The sequence below is a fragment of the Colletes latitarsis genome, chromosome 1 (genome assembly GCF_051014445.1).
Source record: "Colletes latitarsis isolate SP2378_abdomen chromosome 1, iyColLati1, whole genome shotgun sequence".
Taxonomy (NCBI): domain Eukaryota; kingdom Metazoa; phylum Arthropoda; class Insecta; order Hymenoptera; family Colletidae; genus Colletes; species Colletes latitarsis.
This window is the reverse complement of record NC_135134.1, coordinates 38,049,797-38,066,372: the sequence shown is the minus strand read 5'-3', so window position 1 is coordinate 38,066,372 and position 16,576 is coordinate 38,049,797. Positions and strand designations below refer to the sequence as shown.

The following is a 16,576-nucleotide window of genomic DNA, read 5'->3' as shown; positions in this document are numbered from 1 at the left end:
AAATGTAATATTTTGTCTAAATAACAATGCAGAAACAATTTCTCTGATTGGTTAATACAAAGTGGATTGCAATCTATGTGATGACATACTTTATGTTCACAGCCTGTTCTTGTTGTGTGAAATCTATGTTGCCAGGACTGGCAAAGTTGCAAAAATTTTGAGACGTTCCAGGTAGAACGACTATATTTCCGTTTAATACAATTACGGTCAGTTACACCATATATCTCATTTTACGTTGCTTCTGTAAAGTTTTATAACAAGTGTAAAAATTTGTATAATATTATAGTTATTATTACAAAGAAAGTTTACATTGTTGCATTACTGACATACGTGTCACATTTGCAAATGGTAACTGTGATATCGATCATTTGTGTTTTGTCGTTACCATATTTTCAATTTTATGCAACTAGCAAATAGTGGTGTACCACGTGATTGTCATTTATAAATGACCGTTATAATGAGTTATTGTATTCGACGTTATGAAAATATTAATGATGTATGACGCGCGACAATCTCGTTTTTTGCAAACTTTTCAAAACGCAGACGTTGTTTCGCGCCGGACGCTTGAAAATTGATTTTACAAAACATATTAGGTGAAACATGGCGTCCTAAATTAGGTTATACGGAAAATTTGTCTCACTGTGTTTTCGTGAATTTATAATCTTTACATCTGTTTTGAATTGTATTAAACATATGAATGTAAGTTTTCATGTTAACATTAATAAATGTTAAAAATTAATAAATTAAGTTAGAAACCATTTTTTAATTTTTTAAAACGTTATACATGGGAAATGCATAATTCGGTCAGTTATCAGTTATTTGATTAAACATATGACAGTTAAGCTCGTTTTGGTTCGTTGTGTGCAATAATTTGTGAATGTTAATATCCATATAATGAATACTACTAAATAAAAATTTAATCTCTAATTATTTCAACGCATTTTTAAACAATATTTGTGACTGTTTGAAATTATGTTTATAGTTCAAGAGCTTGTTGTAAATATAAGCATGGACGAGCGTGTGACCGTGAAATATAAATTGATTAATATGCGACAAATATGAAAATATGAGGAGTAGCTGTAAAAAGGAAGACGCTAAAGAAAAAGAAAGGACGCTAAAGAAGGAAGAGACAAGGAAAAAATATGTTTTTTTTTCTGATCCAGATGTTATTGTTCAACGTGCTGAAACATCAGCAGCAGTAAGTAATTTTAGCCATTCTTGCTTTCCATTCGTTTTGTTTCTATCTCAATTTAAATATCATTATGAAATATAATTTCAGACAGCCCAAGTTAAACAAGATCTTGAATTACAACAACAGCAGAATTATATTGTCAAGCAAATATCTGAAGATAAACCCAATTCACCAACTGAATTTGACTTAAAGGCCTTAGAAAACTTATTATCGTATCATCCCGTCCAACCATATCCATTTACATTTATAAGTGCTGTAAAACGAAAACTTGGTTTAGATGATAATTCTAAAGTCTGGGGAAAAGTACAAGATCCAAATAATAAAAATGCATTTGATCTGTCTGCTACGGTATTAAAGTCCAGTAGTTCTCAGAATTTGCATGAGATTATACAAAAGATGGATTTTGTAAGACCATTGAAAGTTCCCGACTTGAAAATTTCTGCAAAAAAATTAGACTTTGCTACTAGAGAAAATTCTACATCAAAAGAATTAATATCTCCAAAATTTGATACACCTTCAATGGACCTTATTCACGAAAAAACGAGTAAGCCAACAAAGAGTTTTGAGCGAGTTCAAAGACGGTTAGATTTTTCAACATCGGACGTGTCATCGATAATAACCAGTGAAATAGAGCCGCTGAAGGTGCCAAATATTTCTATATCATCAAATTTGTCAAAGAAAAAAGAATATGTTCGAGAAAACTCTAGGGAGAAAGAAAATAGATCCAAGAGAGTTAGAAAAGATGATTCTTTGTTTGTGAAGCAGGATGAAGTAGGGCAAGACATCTTCAAAAGATCTCGAAGCCCAAGACGTGTTTCTAGAAAAGACTTTTCTGATAATATAAATGAAACTGCATCAGCTATAAAATTAAAAAATGACAGGTTGCCATTTTATATGTCGAAAGACACTGATTTTGTTTTAACAAAACCAAAAACAAAAAATTTTGCTACATCTACTGCCAAAAAAGATACAGATAAAAGGCATAGATCTACTAATGCAAGATTTCTAAAATCAAGAGATGCTTCTTTAGAATCTAAGAATAGAACTTGCAGTAATGAATCACTTTCTGAACGTTCCTCAAAATTGCCAGATAAAATCACAGTCAGAGAATCTAGAAACATGTTTGAGAATTTGGATTACAGGTATAAGGATGATTTGCATACATTGAAACAAGGGGATGATCAGAAACATGTATTTTCATCGGAAAATAGGCAACTAAAACAGCATAAGGTAGCATGTCAGCTTCAAGGAAAATTAGGAAATGTATCTTTTAAAGAGCAAACCAAGAGGATATCTGAAAAAATAAAACCCTCTACGAGTAAAATAGAAGGCAAAACATATGTTATGAACTCCAAGGAGTTTGAAGATAAGGAAAGTATAACAGATTCAAACTCGAGTATAAGAACTCGAAGTCCGAATACCATTTCCACACAACAAATGAAAAACAAAGATTTAGAAAAAGTTGTACAAAATATTAATGTGCTTAAATCAAATAAAACTACCAACGATTCAAAATATACAAATAATACGTTACCACAATGCACTAGTACAAATACAAAAAAAGAAGAAGAATCGTTTACACAAAGCATTGCTACTACAATCAAGCAATCAAGTAACAGTAATGAATCTAATTTGAACGATAGTGTATTATCAGAAACGTTATTTGATCCAAGAAGAATTTCATTCAGAGATGAAAATCGAATACAGCAAGAAGAATTTTGCGATTTAGTAACGCCAGAAGTAAACCTTCTACCGCGATCTAAACGGAAAAGACAGTTTATACAAAATAGTAATATAGATGCTGATTCTAAGTGTTTGAAGTATAACACAGGTAAAACAGAAACGGAGCAGGAAGGTATTCCATTGGTAAGTATATACACCTAACACAATATGTATGTTCTTTTCATTTACTTTATAAATATACTATAAAAGTAACTACACAATTTTAGTTACATCCAACTGCTTTACATATGCAGTTTCAAGCCGAGTTACATCTTCTTGATTCCTTTAACGAGTCATTGAGGCAGGTTATGGATGTTGAAAAGTGTTTATATAATGTTAAACAGGACCAAGAAAAAGAGTTACCATTGCAGCATAGTCAAACAAACGACCAAGGAAAGTCACATATCTCTAAACCGACAAGTGAAAGGAAAGCTGATGTTATGGAGCATTGTGATGAAATTAATAAATTACACAAACATGTTACAACCAATAAAGGTATGGAATCAATATATCGTTTGTTATGAAAATTATTAAGTACCAAAAACAATTATTATTATTGAAATATTGTTTTCAAACAATACAGTGCATTATACTACAAGTCAGACTATGGTAAATGAGATTGATAATCTGCATAAAATTAAGCCAGTAGTAAAAGCAGTAGAAGTACAAACTCAAACAGTAAACGACATGGCAACACAAACAGATATACGTTCAACTCGACGAAATGTACAAAGTAGATGTTCAGAGATTTGTGGTGTCCTATATGAACGAGGATTTGCTGGAGATAGCGAAGTTCCTCAGCTTTCTTTAGATTCGGCAGAACAATTTGAAGATTTGGATCAAATAGAAGAAATATCGTTACCTAGTAAATTAAGAACAATGTCAGAAATAAGTTTACATGAAACTACGTCATCTATACGGACAGAAACTGGAACCGAGATTAGCATCTCTACGCGAGATATAACTTGTTCTTTTAATAAATACTTAGATCTAGAAGTGAGTATAATTAGTTAATTAAAATTCCTATATCGGGACAAGAACATGTATTCAGTACTTTATCTATTTACAGATTGCACAATTAATAAAGGACGAAAAACAGAGGTATGATAAGTTCGAGATGTTGTTTAAATCTCGCGAGAAAACATTAAATGATCGAACTAAAAAATTAGTAAAATTAGAAGAACGAAAACGCGCATTAAAAGATACCGGTCAAGATAGTCGTGTTAGCTCTGTAAAAAAGAAGCAAAGAGCTTTACTTTTAAAATTGCAGCAAGAAAAGGACGAGATGAGCAGGTATGTAGTTCTTTATACAGAGAAATAATATGTATCATATGTCAAATGTGGTGTCGCGTCAGTTCGCGAATCGCGGGCTTAGAATACGACGATAGGTCAAGACTCGGCTTGTGATCACGATAGATTCGACTACTCTGAATAATTATTTGATTGATACGTTTCGAACGTCGTCGCTAGCTGTTTGGTATGATTCTGACACGGACGATCGAGAGCCCTGCCCTTGTACAGGGTGTTTCGCCACCCCTGGGAAAAATTTTAATGTGAGATTCTAGGGGCCAAAATAAGACGAAAATCAAGAATACTAATTTGTTGATTGAGGCTTCGTTTAAAAATTATTAACGTTTACTATCACGCGTTTACTATCAGCTGTTCGTAGATTGCCGCTCTACAGACGGAACTTTGAACGTTAATAACTTTTTAACGAAGCCTCAATCAACAAATTGGTATTCTTGATTTTCGTCTTATTTTGGCTTCTAGAATCTCCCATTAAAATTTTTCCCAGTGGTGGTCGAACATCCTGTATACGCTCTTCCGATCGCCTTTTAGATTTGCTTTGGGCCAAGTGCAAACGTCCCCGGTACGTGCCACGGAACACTCCTAATAGTTCTCGATCCTTTGAGAACTGTGTTGCGTGACACATGTCTTCTATCGATTTTGGCACCTGATTCGCCAATTTCAGGAATCGTCTCCGCGACGTCTAACGCGACACGAGTGAAGGCCGCTTCCCTTTGTTTCTTGCCGACCTTTCGACCTTTATACCATATAAATAAATATAGCATAAACAAATATAATTTATTAAATGTCTCAACCAATGATTAAGATTCTTTTAACAATTAAGACTTATAAGTTGATCAAGATTGAAGACAATAAAGATTTTCAAAACTATAAAATTACTATTATACAACTGTCAATATGCAACAAAAATTTAACATAAATTTCAGGCTGAAAGAGCTTCATAAAATTGCAAGTCAAGAACGTAAACTTATGTTACAAAAACAAAGGAATATGTTCAATCCTCAAATGTCTACTAAAAATATTTTAACTAAATTAAAAAGAAGCGCGGACAGTCAATCTCCGAGAAGATTATCTGGTCCAATGAAAGGTTATGATATAAGAAGTAATAGTTCTATGAGTTCTTTAGTTGATTCTGATAAGTCACAGCATGAACGATCTCAGACAGATGCACGCATGCAAATGTCGGAAAATGAGTTACATTTTGCTAAACTGGACCTACCAAAAAGTAATAAATTTACAAATTTTGTTGAGGAACCTGATGCATTGTTCTCTAGATTTGATAAATCTAACGAAGCTATTCAAGGCAATGTATCTCAAGAAAAGTGTCCTTATAAATCGCAGAAAGATGGGAACAAATCAAAGTATGAAATAAAGCCGAGAAAGTTTGAAGAAAAAATGCCTAGAGCGGATAACTTGAGATTGAAGTCGCATCAACATTCTGTCGATCCAAAATTGATATCGGGTCGTTCCATGAGCATATCTGGGAAATATTATTTTGAGAAAGAAAAATCTCCCGACGTTTCCGAATTGTTGCAACAGAATTTAAATAATTCTGTATCTGAACATGCTAAATCGGAATCTGATACTCTAGTAGAAGAACTATCTAAAAAATCGAAGTCTTCTCATATAATTGATAATCATTTTCAAAGTATGGTTTCCCAGAGAGAAAGAGAATCTTTATTAAAAGCGGCAACCACGAACAGTGAGACTGTTCCAGAAGAAATAAGTTCTGTTAGCCAAGATACTGTATCAAAGACATCAAAATCATCCCAAGTCTCTGAAGATATTTTACAGACACATTCAAAGAGTTCTAAAAGAAGTAATAAATCAATTCCAACCGATATGTCTAAAAAAACTCAATCCAGTTCTGAATCTAAATCAAATGTTAAGCGCAGGACCTCAAAGTGTCAAAAAAGCAAATCATCGTCGAGTATACTTACGGAAAACATATTACGATCCAAATCCAATTCTCAAATGTCAGAGGAGTTTATTAAGCATCACAATAAACGAACAAGGATGGAAAAAGAATTTATCCAATCTGATAAAACCGACGAGAACACAATTTTAGATAGTATAGATCACAACGAGAGTCAAAGTTTTCTGCAAACTTTAACTAGGCATTCCAAACCTACGAAAGATAAGAATTTTAAATTATTGACTGATAGAATAGATGATTATGAAAGTAAAGAGAATATATTATGTCAAAAAATATTTGACAAAAGCATAGAAGCCTATGAGAATTCCTTTCATAGTCAAGACAAGAGTGCACACAATTTGGATAATATGTCTACGAGATCCCAAGTCAGTAATTTTGCTGTTTCTCATCATAGTTCCGGAGAAAGTGACAGAAATTATTCAAAATCTGTAGTTGTCAGATCGCAAGGTCATAATTTGAAGACTTCAAAGAAACTTGAACAGTAAGTAGATACGTAGTTTTCTGTTCGTTTATGTTCTATCTATATTTTGTATTGTTATAATTTTACAAACTGTTTTTTTTATATATTTTAATGCTAAATTAACAATATTGCGCATCGCTTTAGACGTGTGTAAGAAATCTAATAATAAACTGTGAATTCACACCATGAAGTGAAGCATTGTAAAAATAGACTCTCTGCACCGGCGATCTGCATTCCACTGTTATTGCGATATTCTACTGTAGTAAAGAGTATCTGGTTTTACTATTGCAATTAAGCGATTTTTTCAAATAATTTTAAGCGTATGCGATTGCCACGTTAATTTGTTTACAATTACTTAAATATTATGGAAAGTGTATTTGTTTTATCGGACGTGATTTCGGTGTTTAGTATTTTGAATGCACGCGAAGCCGCACTTACATCGCGGAAGAACTGTGTGGAAGAGTGGATGGCTTGGCATGCAAAATTAAGGACAGAAGAAGATCGTGTTGCACGAATGGAACAAGCTGCTCTTAAACTAGTAACTACAACATCAAATGTTTTTTCTCAACAAGGTAAGTTCAATGTTATCTACTCTGTGTATCAATTACAGCTTAATTGTGAGAAGGTTTTGTTTTAAACGAATATGTATTTTCTTTAACTCTGATAACTATCAGAGAGAAGTATGTGTCCCTTTATAGATACTACTGTCTCGTCCGATACAAGTGATATCGAAGGAAGGATAGAATTACTTACTGAAAAATTGGCGGAACGACGATTAGAAATGTCACGCTTGAAGAGAGAAGCTAGGAAGCAGACAAAACAAAAGCTTCGCGCTTTAGAAGCTAATTTGTTAAATCAAATTAAAGTAAGTAAACAAGTTACCTCTTAATAATATTTTCGATGTATTGTGTGTTAAATGAATTATTATTTGCAAATAGAAATATGATACAACCATTCATGAGATGCGTAGAAAATTGGAATCGAAAAAGGGATCAAGTAAAGATAATGATAAGTTGGCAATAGAATCAAAATCATTGGCAGATTTTAAAGTACCTGAAATTCCTCTGAAAAGAATTCAAGATATATTTAAAAATAGCGATTTGTTAAGGTCTAGATCCGAGTCTGATTTGTTGTCTACAAAAAGGCCAACAAAAGATTCTATTAAAAGTGTTAATTTACTACGAAATGAAAACATTGAAATTGAATATGATAAAAATTATTTGGAAAAAGTATCCAACTCTTACAAAAATGTAAGAACTTCGGAACAATTAAACTCGGCGAAAATGGATACTATTAGTCAAAGTATTGAAACTATTCTTGATGAGAGCATACCAGAACAAATTGAGTCTGATAAACTTGGTTCAATATCATCGGTTGTTTCCGATGATGTTGAATCCGACAAACATGTTTCTTATAATAGTAAAGTATATCTAGATGAAATGCAAAACAGACAAACTGTAACTGAAGAAAAAGGGTCTAGCATTTCGGAAGATGTTAAGACTGAAATTAGTGCAGCGAAATCTGAAGAAGATATACTTACACAATCGGAAACAAAACTTTCAAAAAATGAAACCACTATTCAATCTGATTTAAAAGAATATAGATCAGATTTTGAGACGGCTTCTGAGCAATCTCGAGCGAAAAGTATCTCGTTAGAATCTGATGCTGATAAAGTACAAGATTCAGAGTATTCTGGTATTTCTTCGGAAAAATCTAACGTCGAAGGTTCTAAAACGGAAATTAACACTGAAACTGATAACGAAATGCTTGGTGTCTCCCGAAAGTTAGACTTTTTACGTTTGAATAATAAGAACTTGTACGAAGACATAAGTTCTCTTGAAAATGAACTCAAAATACTTTCGGAAATGATGTCACGTTTCAGTAAAAAATCAACCGAAGAAGAATCTAAGAACAATGAAGATAAAAGCACTTCGAAAGATATATCGGAAATTCTTTTGAAATCTGACGATAACAATGAAATTCATAAAATAACAACTGTAAAACAGAATAAAATCGAAGACATAGAATTAGAACAAAAGGAGACTGATCCTGATATTTCACAGTACTTGACCAGTGGTTCAAAATTAAAATCAGTTAGTCATTTTAGTGACAGCAAAAGTATAGTAGAAGAAGTTGATAATGTCATGTCTGTTATAATCCCGCAAGACGATACGTCTCTTTCAAAATCAAATCAAGAAATTGATTATAAAGCAAGGAGTAAAGAGATTTTAAATGAGATTGAAAAATCGATAATATTAGAGCATATTAAAGCCACTGAGAATAATTCAAATCGTTCAAATGTATTAATTGAGAACAATAAATCAAGTACACACGAAAGAAATGAAAAAATGTTAAGTGATTTTTCTACTGAGGTTTGTATGAAATCTTTATCTGAAATTAATTCGGAAACGACACAGGATAAAGAAAGCATAAATATAGCAGAGAATGCATCCGAAATAACATACACTCCTCGGGAAGACATAAATATTGAAGAAAGTTTAGTTGGTTCGCATAACTTAGAATGTCATAAATTTTTAGAATCAAATAAAAACTCTTCAACTTCAGAAAATACCAATTTACTTGGAAGGGATAAGTCATTAAATTTATACATAGATATCGATCATAGTTCAATAATAAATAATGCAATTAGTGTGCAGAGTCAATCAGAGCATAAGAGTGACGTAATTTCTCAAAAACTTCCGCAGAATGTCACAAATCAGACGACAGTCGTAGAACCGGTTATTACTGAGGAGTTATCAAAGGAACAAATTTTACCACAATCTTCGAGTTCGACTGAAAAAACTGACGAAATTAAAGAAGTAATAGGTTATATGAAAGATGATGATAAACATAAAATAGAATTCAGTAATAACAATCAGAAAGAAAATAGTTCTTTTATGCAAGATGAAGATACAGAATTTAAAGAAACTTCTTTAAAATCTGTTCAAACATCTAAGCAGGATACATTAGATCACACTGCAAGTTTTATTGGGAAAGAAATTAATAAAGATGAAAGTCAGTTGAGAGAAATTTCTGTGGATAAAACTTCGTTTGATAAAGATGATTGGACTATATCTAATTCGTTTAGCCTTCAGCAGGATGTTACTAATTCTGAATTAGAAACATCACAAAATCAGAATTTGAAATTATCTAAGGACGATTCAAACAAATTTTTAGATACAGAAAATATATCTCAGTCAATTGATAACACTAAAAATCAAGATCTTGAAGAGAATATAAGTAGTGATATAGACAATGTGTCTTTGTTTCTTCCAAAATGTGAATCTACAAATATTGATATATATGGTATTAAATTTGACGAAACAGTACCAGATTATAACATTGAAATGACCAATGATAAAATTAATTATATATTGGGTATAATGACTGCAGACAGCAACAAAGAGCAAAATCAAGAAGAAACCGTGCACACTATAGAAACTGATGATTTTCAAAAGACCATTTATGATTCTGTAACTAAAATATTAGATAAAGTTGAAAAAAGTATTGATAATAACTCAATAAAAGAAAAAATAGAAAGTCATTCGGAAATTAGAGAAAATAAAAGTGAAAGGAAGATAATAGTGAATAAGGAGTGTAAATCAATTTTAGATAGTTCTTACTTAAAAGACAATGTAAAGACAAAGAGTGAAACAGAACTTGATGGAAATCGAGAAACCATTTCTTTGGATACTAATAATGATAGGAATATTAATGAAGACATTATGACTACTAAAGTTCATACTGAACCTGTTGTAAATGTTAGCTTACACGTTGAAATTGAAAATGACGATGGTACAATACATCAGATTGAAACTAAATCACAGGAAGTTGTAATAACAGAATTGGAACCTGGAAGTATAGAAGGTGACATTTTGTCTGAAGTTGAAATTGATGCTAAAGTAGAATTTGCAGAAGAGGAACCTGTAGAAACGATTAAATTCGAAGACAATACGGAAACAGACGTAAAAATTGTACAAGAAGAACTATTATTAGGACCCATAGTAGAACAAGATAGCTCAGATGGTGAACAACTTGATAATTTAATAGAAGTAGCTGAAAGTGGATTGGATACTATAGAGAAACAGATTTCCACCACTGAATCAGAATTAATCGAACATGATAAGACAAATACTCAAACTATTGATATTTCAAACAGTAAAATAGAGACTCAGGAGAGTGCAAACACTTCTGAATCTGCAGATAATCTCAAAACAGTAGGAAATTCTGAAGTAATTATATCTAGTGCACCTACCGACGTGATGAATAAAACATTTAACATTTTGAAAGATCCAGATTATGAAGATATCTCGGAAGAAAGTCTTGAAGTATCTGAAATTTTTGATAAAAGTGAAGTTCAAAAGACTATTTCTGTACAAAAGACATCATCTGTACCAGAAAGATATGAAGCAGTACAAAAATCAGAGGAGGTATTGAGAATACTGGATGAAATTACACAGAAATCTTCAACAAGTTCCGATCATGACAGAGAGCAATTTCAAAGTAATAAACAAATTTCTGAATACAGTGAACAACCATCAGAAGAGATTTCGAACAAAGATGATATTATACTTTCAAGAGTTGATGATAAGTCTATGGAAGATATTCACAAGAAGGATGAGCAATCGTTGGAAAATAATTTAGAAAGTCAAACGTCTAAGACAATAGCAACAGAAGAGGAAAATCGATCTATGCAATTAATTGTTGGCTTAAATGATACAGAAGACAAAGAGAAGTTGGAGCAAGAGATATTGTCTGAGTCGAGCGAAGACAGGGATACGCCGAAAAGTGTGTCGGAAATTGAGATGGATTCGCCCAGAGATTCTAATGATTCAAAATTAGACATTGATGCGTTAAATGATGAGATATTGAATAACACTAACGCGGAAAGTCAAAATATTGATTCAAAGAATACATATCATGCTACACCTATTGTTGCTACATCTGAGAAAGATATAGAAGTCATGATAGACAAATTAAAAGGTACATTTTTTATTCCTGTACAATATCAACTTTTATTTAACTATAAAATTAAGGGTAAACAATACGCAGTTTTGATACAGTTAAATTTGAATTTTATTAAGATATATTTTTAAATATCTATTTCATTTTATGAATATTCTTTTAATTTTTTAAACTCTTTGTGTTTAATGTGTACATATAAATTTAGAAACAATCAGGTCATTGAATTTTAAATAATGCTATTAACGTTGAATAGATATTTAAAAGCATAAATCTTATTAAATGCAGCTGATTAAATTTCACTTAATTTTATTCTACATTAGTTATGTAGTGTTGAGTATTGATGACTACACTTTATGTACATATATATTACATACATTACAGAGACACGTTCTGATTTTTATAATGGCTGTATATTCTTGTGCAAAGCATTGCCTCGTATAGCCATGTATTGTTTATTTTCAGAATAGCAAAGTCGAGATAATAATTACTTAAAGGTAATACAACACGAAACTTTGAATGAAATGAACATTGACTTTTTTTTTTGTGGTAAAAATCAATGTCGCATGAGTGCTTGATCTTTAATTATTAATTTCTGTATGCACAAGGAAAGCCTGTAAATATTGTGCAACACAACACAAACGTAAAATATTTTATCTTCTGTTTACTTTAAATATTTTTGGAAAGGAATTATCATCATCTACAAATTTTTACTTGGAATGTCCGACTTCATCACAGCTTTATATTTTATTAATGCATTGAAAAAATTTTGTTATCTATATTTGGACTTTTTATTTTAATTCTCGAAGCACCTAATCAAAGTAATATGCGAATTTATAGTGTAATGTAAAGATTCGTGTTGCTTTTCCTGGACTAATTATTTGTAAAGTCTCTTCTGCAGATCCATATTATTTCACATTTTTGTTTACACAGCGTCGTTGGAACAACCTGGTTTGGAAGTCGCAGAACTGGAAGCGAAACTGCTTCGTATTGAACAACTTCAAATCGAACTAGAGGTAATAATGAATTTTTTAGTTATTTCTTCTAATGTAAAAGTTGCTTTATAATATGTACATTATTCCTTAATAGATTAAAAAATTGGAAGCAGAGGAAGTATCTTATTATGTTAGAGAAATACCTAATAAGCCGCCACCCCCCTACACACCACCCGGCGGTGGTGGACGAATTTCAGTGTCACTTGGGTCACCATCGCCTCCACCAGCTGTGATTCCCTCAAACATAGAAGAATTGACAGCATTCACGGAGAAAGCCACGACACTCATATTCAGGGCTAGGGAGGCTGGAGAAGATATCATGAATTTAGAAGCTCCTCCTGAGATCTGCGAGTTAACCAAAGAGAATGATGAGATTGTAAAGAAGGATAGAAGAATTTACAATACATTCCTCTTCGATCTGTGTAAAGAAACGATCGCTGAGGTTTATCAAGCCGAGTATGAAAAACCAGGACCAAGTTGGACGAAACCAAACGTAAAAACAAAACCTACGATGAAACTCCCAAATACTGTAGAAGAACTTAACGAATATGTTAATAAGGAGGTAGCTACGTTGTTCGGTTTCAAAACGAAACTACAACGGGAAAATATGGTAATGCGTTGGAGTAGAAAACGAAGAGACAGAGTCGACGAATTACTGGCTAGGGAGGCTCAAGCCGAAGAGGACGAATGGACCAAATTTCATCACGATGAACTTGCGGTAAAAAATGGTCTTACTGTAGCTATATTGGATACCCTACTAATGGAAACTGTGAATGTAGTTAAAGTGGCATATGCGAAGAAAAGAAAAGTAATGGTTTAGTTTTATTACAAAGCTATCGTGATTGAGTTACCGTTACATGAATTACGTCACAACACAATTATTTGTCATGGAAAACGGTAAGTATTAGGACCTTGATAATTGTAGAGAAAGTGATTTAAACATTCCTGGAAGTATTGAAATTCGTACCTATACTTTTATTTCTTTTGGATCTATTTTTATCTCAAACGAAAGACAGTACTTGTTGCTAAGTGGTCACATCTTTTGTTTACTAATACAATATAGCAACGAAGTTCGTATAGAGATATCAAGGTTCTACTGTATATTATTTCGAAATTTTGTAAATTGGCCTCAATTGCCATATTTTTAATGAATTACCAAGTAATTCATTTTTATCTATCTGTGCCCTGTATATGACCCCTGTATATAGGCTGGTTCCTATTTATTCTTTTGACAAATTGTTTGCTTTTAAAGGAAGAAGGTATGAATGATAATTTCACTGTAATAAAATTCAAGAGGTGTACGAGGTCCATTTTGCAAATTATAGAATCGTAGAAAATAGTTGTATTTAGTAGTCACGAATGTGTAGAGAATTTAATAATCAAATACCTTAAATTCGTTTCGAATTTTTGTTAAAACTAAGATTATTGTTAGAATATGTAGTATAATTACATTACAATTTATATTTATATATATTGAGATGTAGTAACATACTTAATATAAGAATCCCATTGATATTTACTTGTAGAAGGAATGTAATTATCGATTCGATTATTCCGAGCGTTTTGTTCGAGTAGTTTATTAATTATTATTATTTACACAGCGTATTGCTAAGATATTTGGTTAAACTTTATCAGCATATTCTGTTCATTGTGCCAATGAAAAAATGTCATACAAACATAGTACTATAAATAATTTTCTTCAAATTAAAGTACGTATATTATTGTTGCCTTTTAAAGATGCACTTTAAAGATTGCTGACATTTTCTATTAAAAAGATTTTAAAACAGTACTGTCACTTTTATAGTTATTTAGTACCTGTGATTGTTTACATTTCGCTATATTGTCCGAACAATGTCAAATAATGACATTTATTAATGTCATATTATTATTATCGTTGTTGTATGCACTTTTTCATCAGTGTAATTAATAACAATGCTGATGAAACTTAACTAAATATTTTAGGAATACATTGTATAGCATTTAATACGTCCCTTGTGTGATTCTTTTTATATTCTATTAGGTGCGCATAGATTTTAAGTTTATTTTGATAGTAATACTTTTACTGTACGTGGTATTAACACCTAAAGCTTAAATAACATTTTAATCGGGAACTACGAGACGTCACTGGAGAAAAGTATTTCATGCATCCGAACAAAATGCTCCTTCGGTTATTGCGTGTAATAATAATATTTGCGTTGTAGAAGTCGGCTGTGGAACGTGGAGGATACGTTCTTATCATAATCGGGACAAAAGATTTTAATCGCTTAAAGTTACTTCCCCAATAAGCACGAACTTTACTTCTGCCGCGCGTCCCTGCTTCAACTGTGTGAATATGTATACATCATAGATATCCGGTATCTTTGGACAGCTTCTCTTTTATTCCTTTGAGATTGGAATAAAATAAAGTAAAATGTCAAGATAATCGATTGATGGAACGAGAGGTGGCTTCGAGCAACCTAAATCCTTTGCCCCGACTATAGGCCAAGTTAAACTTTGTGGAGTTATGCTCAACTATTTCTAATAAAATTAACAAAATTTTAACTAAAAGACTGATACTGTAGGGCCATTTCGATTCAAATTGCAAACATTTTAAAGAGAAACGTAAATTCGTGGTAACCTGTAGTAAAAGTCGGTTACGAATTGGTGTTGAAAAAGCCTCTCAATGTTGATTGTTCGCAACGGAGAGATAGCGTCATGTTTTACGTGTTTTAGCACTTCTATTATACAGGGTGTTCGGCCACCCCTGGGAAAAATTTTAATGGGAGATTCTAGGAGCCAAAATAAGAGGAAAATCAAGAATACCAATTTGTTACTATCGCACGCACGCAGCTATTTACAGATTGTCGTCTCACAGGCGGAATTTTAAACGTTAATAACTTTTTAACGAAACCTCAATCAACAAATTGGTATTCTTGATTTTCGTCTTATTTTGGCCTCTGGAATCTCCCATTAAAATTTTTCCCAGGGGTGGCCGAACACCGTGTATAAGAGATATGATATACGAATGTACAAGCATTACATTCGAGTAATCAATTGATAAGCGTTAAAACTGTTTCGATCAGCGGATATTTCGATTTGGTTCCGTTGAACGTAAACTTTTAAGTTTGCGGTTGTGATATCAATCTAAAGCCCATGAAATGGTAGGAGTGATGTTAATTATTGTATGAATGTACAGGAACGAGCGAATGAAACTTTAGTCTTAAATTCATTTGATTGAGCTTTCACGCGACTTTTCCAACCGCCGTGAATGCTCGTCTTTTTAACGTGTGACCTCCAAACTTTTGTGTGATTTAGAAATGTACATACATACGATGTCGCTCAAACTTTAGTGTGCACATGCTTTCTCGTTGCAGAAAGTTTAGCTGATCTATAGTTATCGACCTTAATGATTTAAGTCTTTCGTCCGTTACGAAAAAAAATGCGATTTTGATTTCCATTGTTGTTTGATTCTTTTTGTTTGCGATCAGCTCGAAAGGCGGACTGATTGCATTTGTAGTTGTTATAGATAGACATTGTTCACGTACGTAGAGTTGAATATGTACTTAACTAAGGTATATTTTATAATAAATTTTTTGAAAAACTTATAAAGATTTACTTTAGAAAAGATAATTGAATAATATGGAATTTCTAATTTATAACGTGTCTTATAATATAGTTACTTTGATAATGTTCTTTATAGAAAAGTATAACTTTTTTAAAGAATGAGTAACGATTGGAAAAATTGGTATAAAAAACGAAACGATGAAAAAAAATTGGAGTTTTTGTTACAAGATTTTAGTAACATAATAAATTGTTTAAGTAAATATTCGTGATGTAAAAATAGATACACTCTCGTAAGTTTTGATTAATTTTCTTATGAAATAAGAAAAAAAATGTATATTAATTAAATAATTTATTAAAGATTTCTTTTGAGAAAATTTATTAAATGGTATATAAGACAGGTATACTATAATGGTATAGCATTAATTATTTTTTTACGTTTCATTGTAAAAATAATTTTA

The 16,576-nt window shown here is 31.9% G+C and overlaps 1 protein-coding gene across 4 annotated transcripts; it reads left to right on the top strand.

The window, feature by feature from the left end:
- The first annotated feature begins 105 nt into the window (after positions 1–105).
- On the top strand, positions 106–16,380 carry LOC143343839 (uncharacterized). 4 transcript variants are annotated; one of them, XM_076769128.1, is made up of 12 exons: positions 106–206; positions 983–1,198; positions 1,280–3,058; positions 3,142–3,409; positions 3,498–3,910; positions 3,984–4,207; positions 5,149–6,639; positions 7,027–7,190; positions 7,293–7,483; positions 7,557–11,601; positions 12,514–12,596; positions 12,670–16,380. In XM_076769128.1, the coding sequence occupies exons 2-12, from the start codon at positions 1,067–1,069 to the stop codon at positions 13,393–13,395; spliced, it is 9,516 nt and encodes a 3,171-aa protein (XP_076625243.1). In that variant the 5' UTR covers positions 106–206; positions 983–1,066; the 3' UTR covers positions 13,396–16,380. The 4 variants fall into 4 exon arrangements, with proteins under 4 accessions (XP_076625243.1, XP_076625253.1, XP_076625261.1 ...); XM_076769138.1 differs by lacking the exon at positions 106–206 and adding an exon at positions 213–593; XM_076769146.1 differs by lacking the exon at positions 106–206 and adding an exon at positions 575–699 and having other exon boundaries at positions 7,317–7,483.
- Positions 16,381–16,576: the final 196 nt, after the last annotated feature.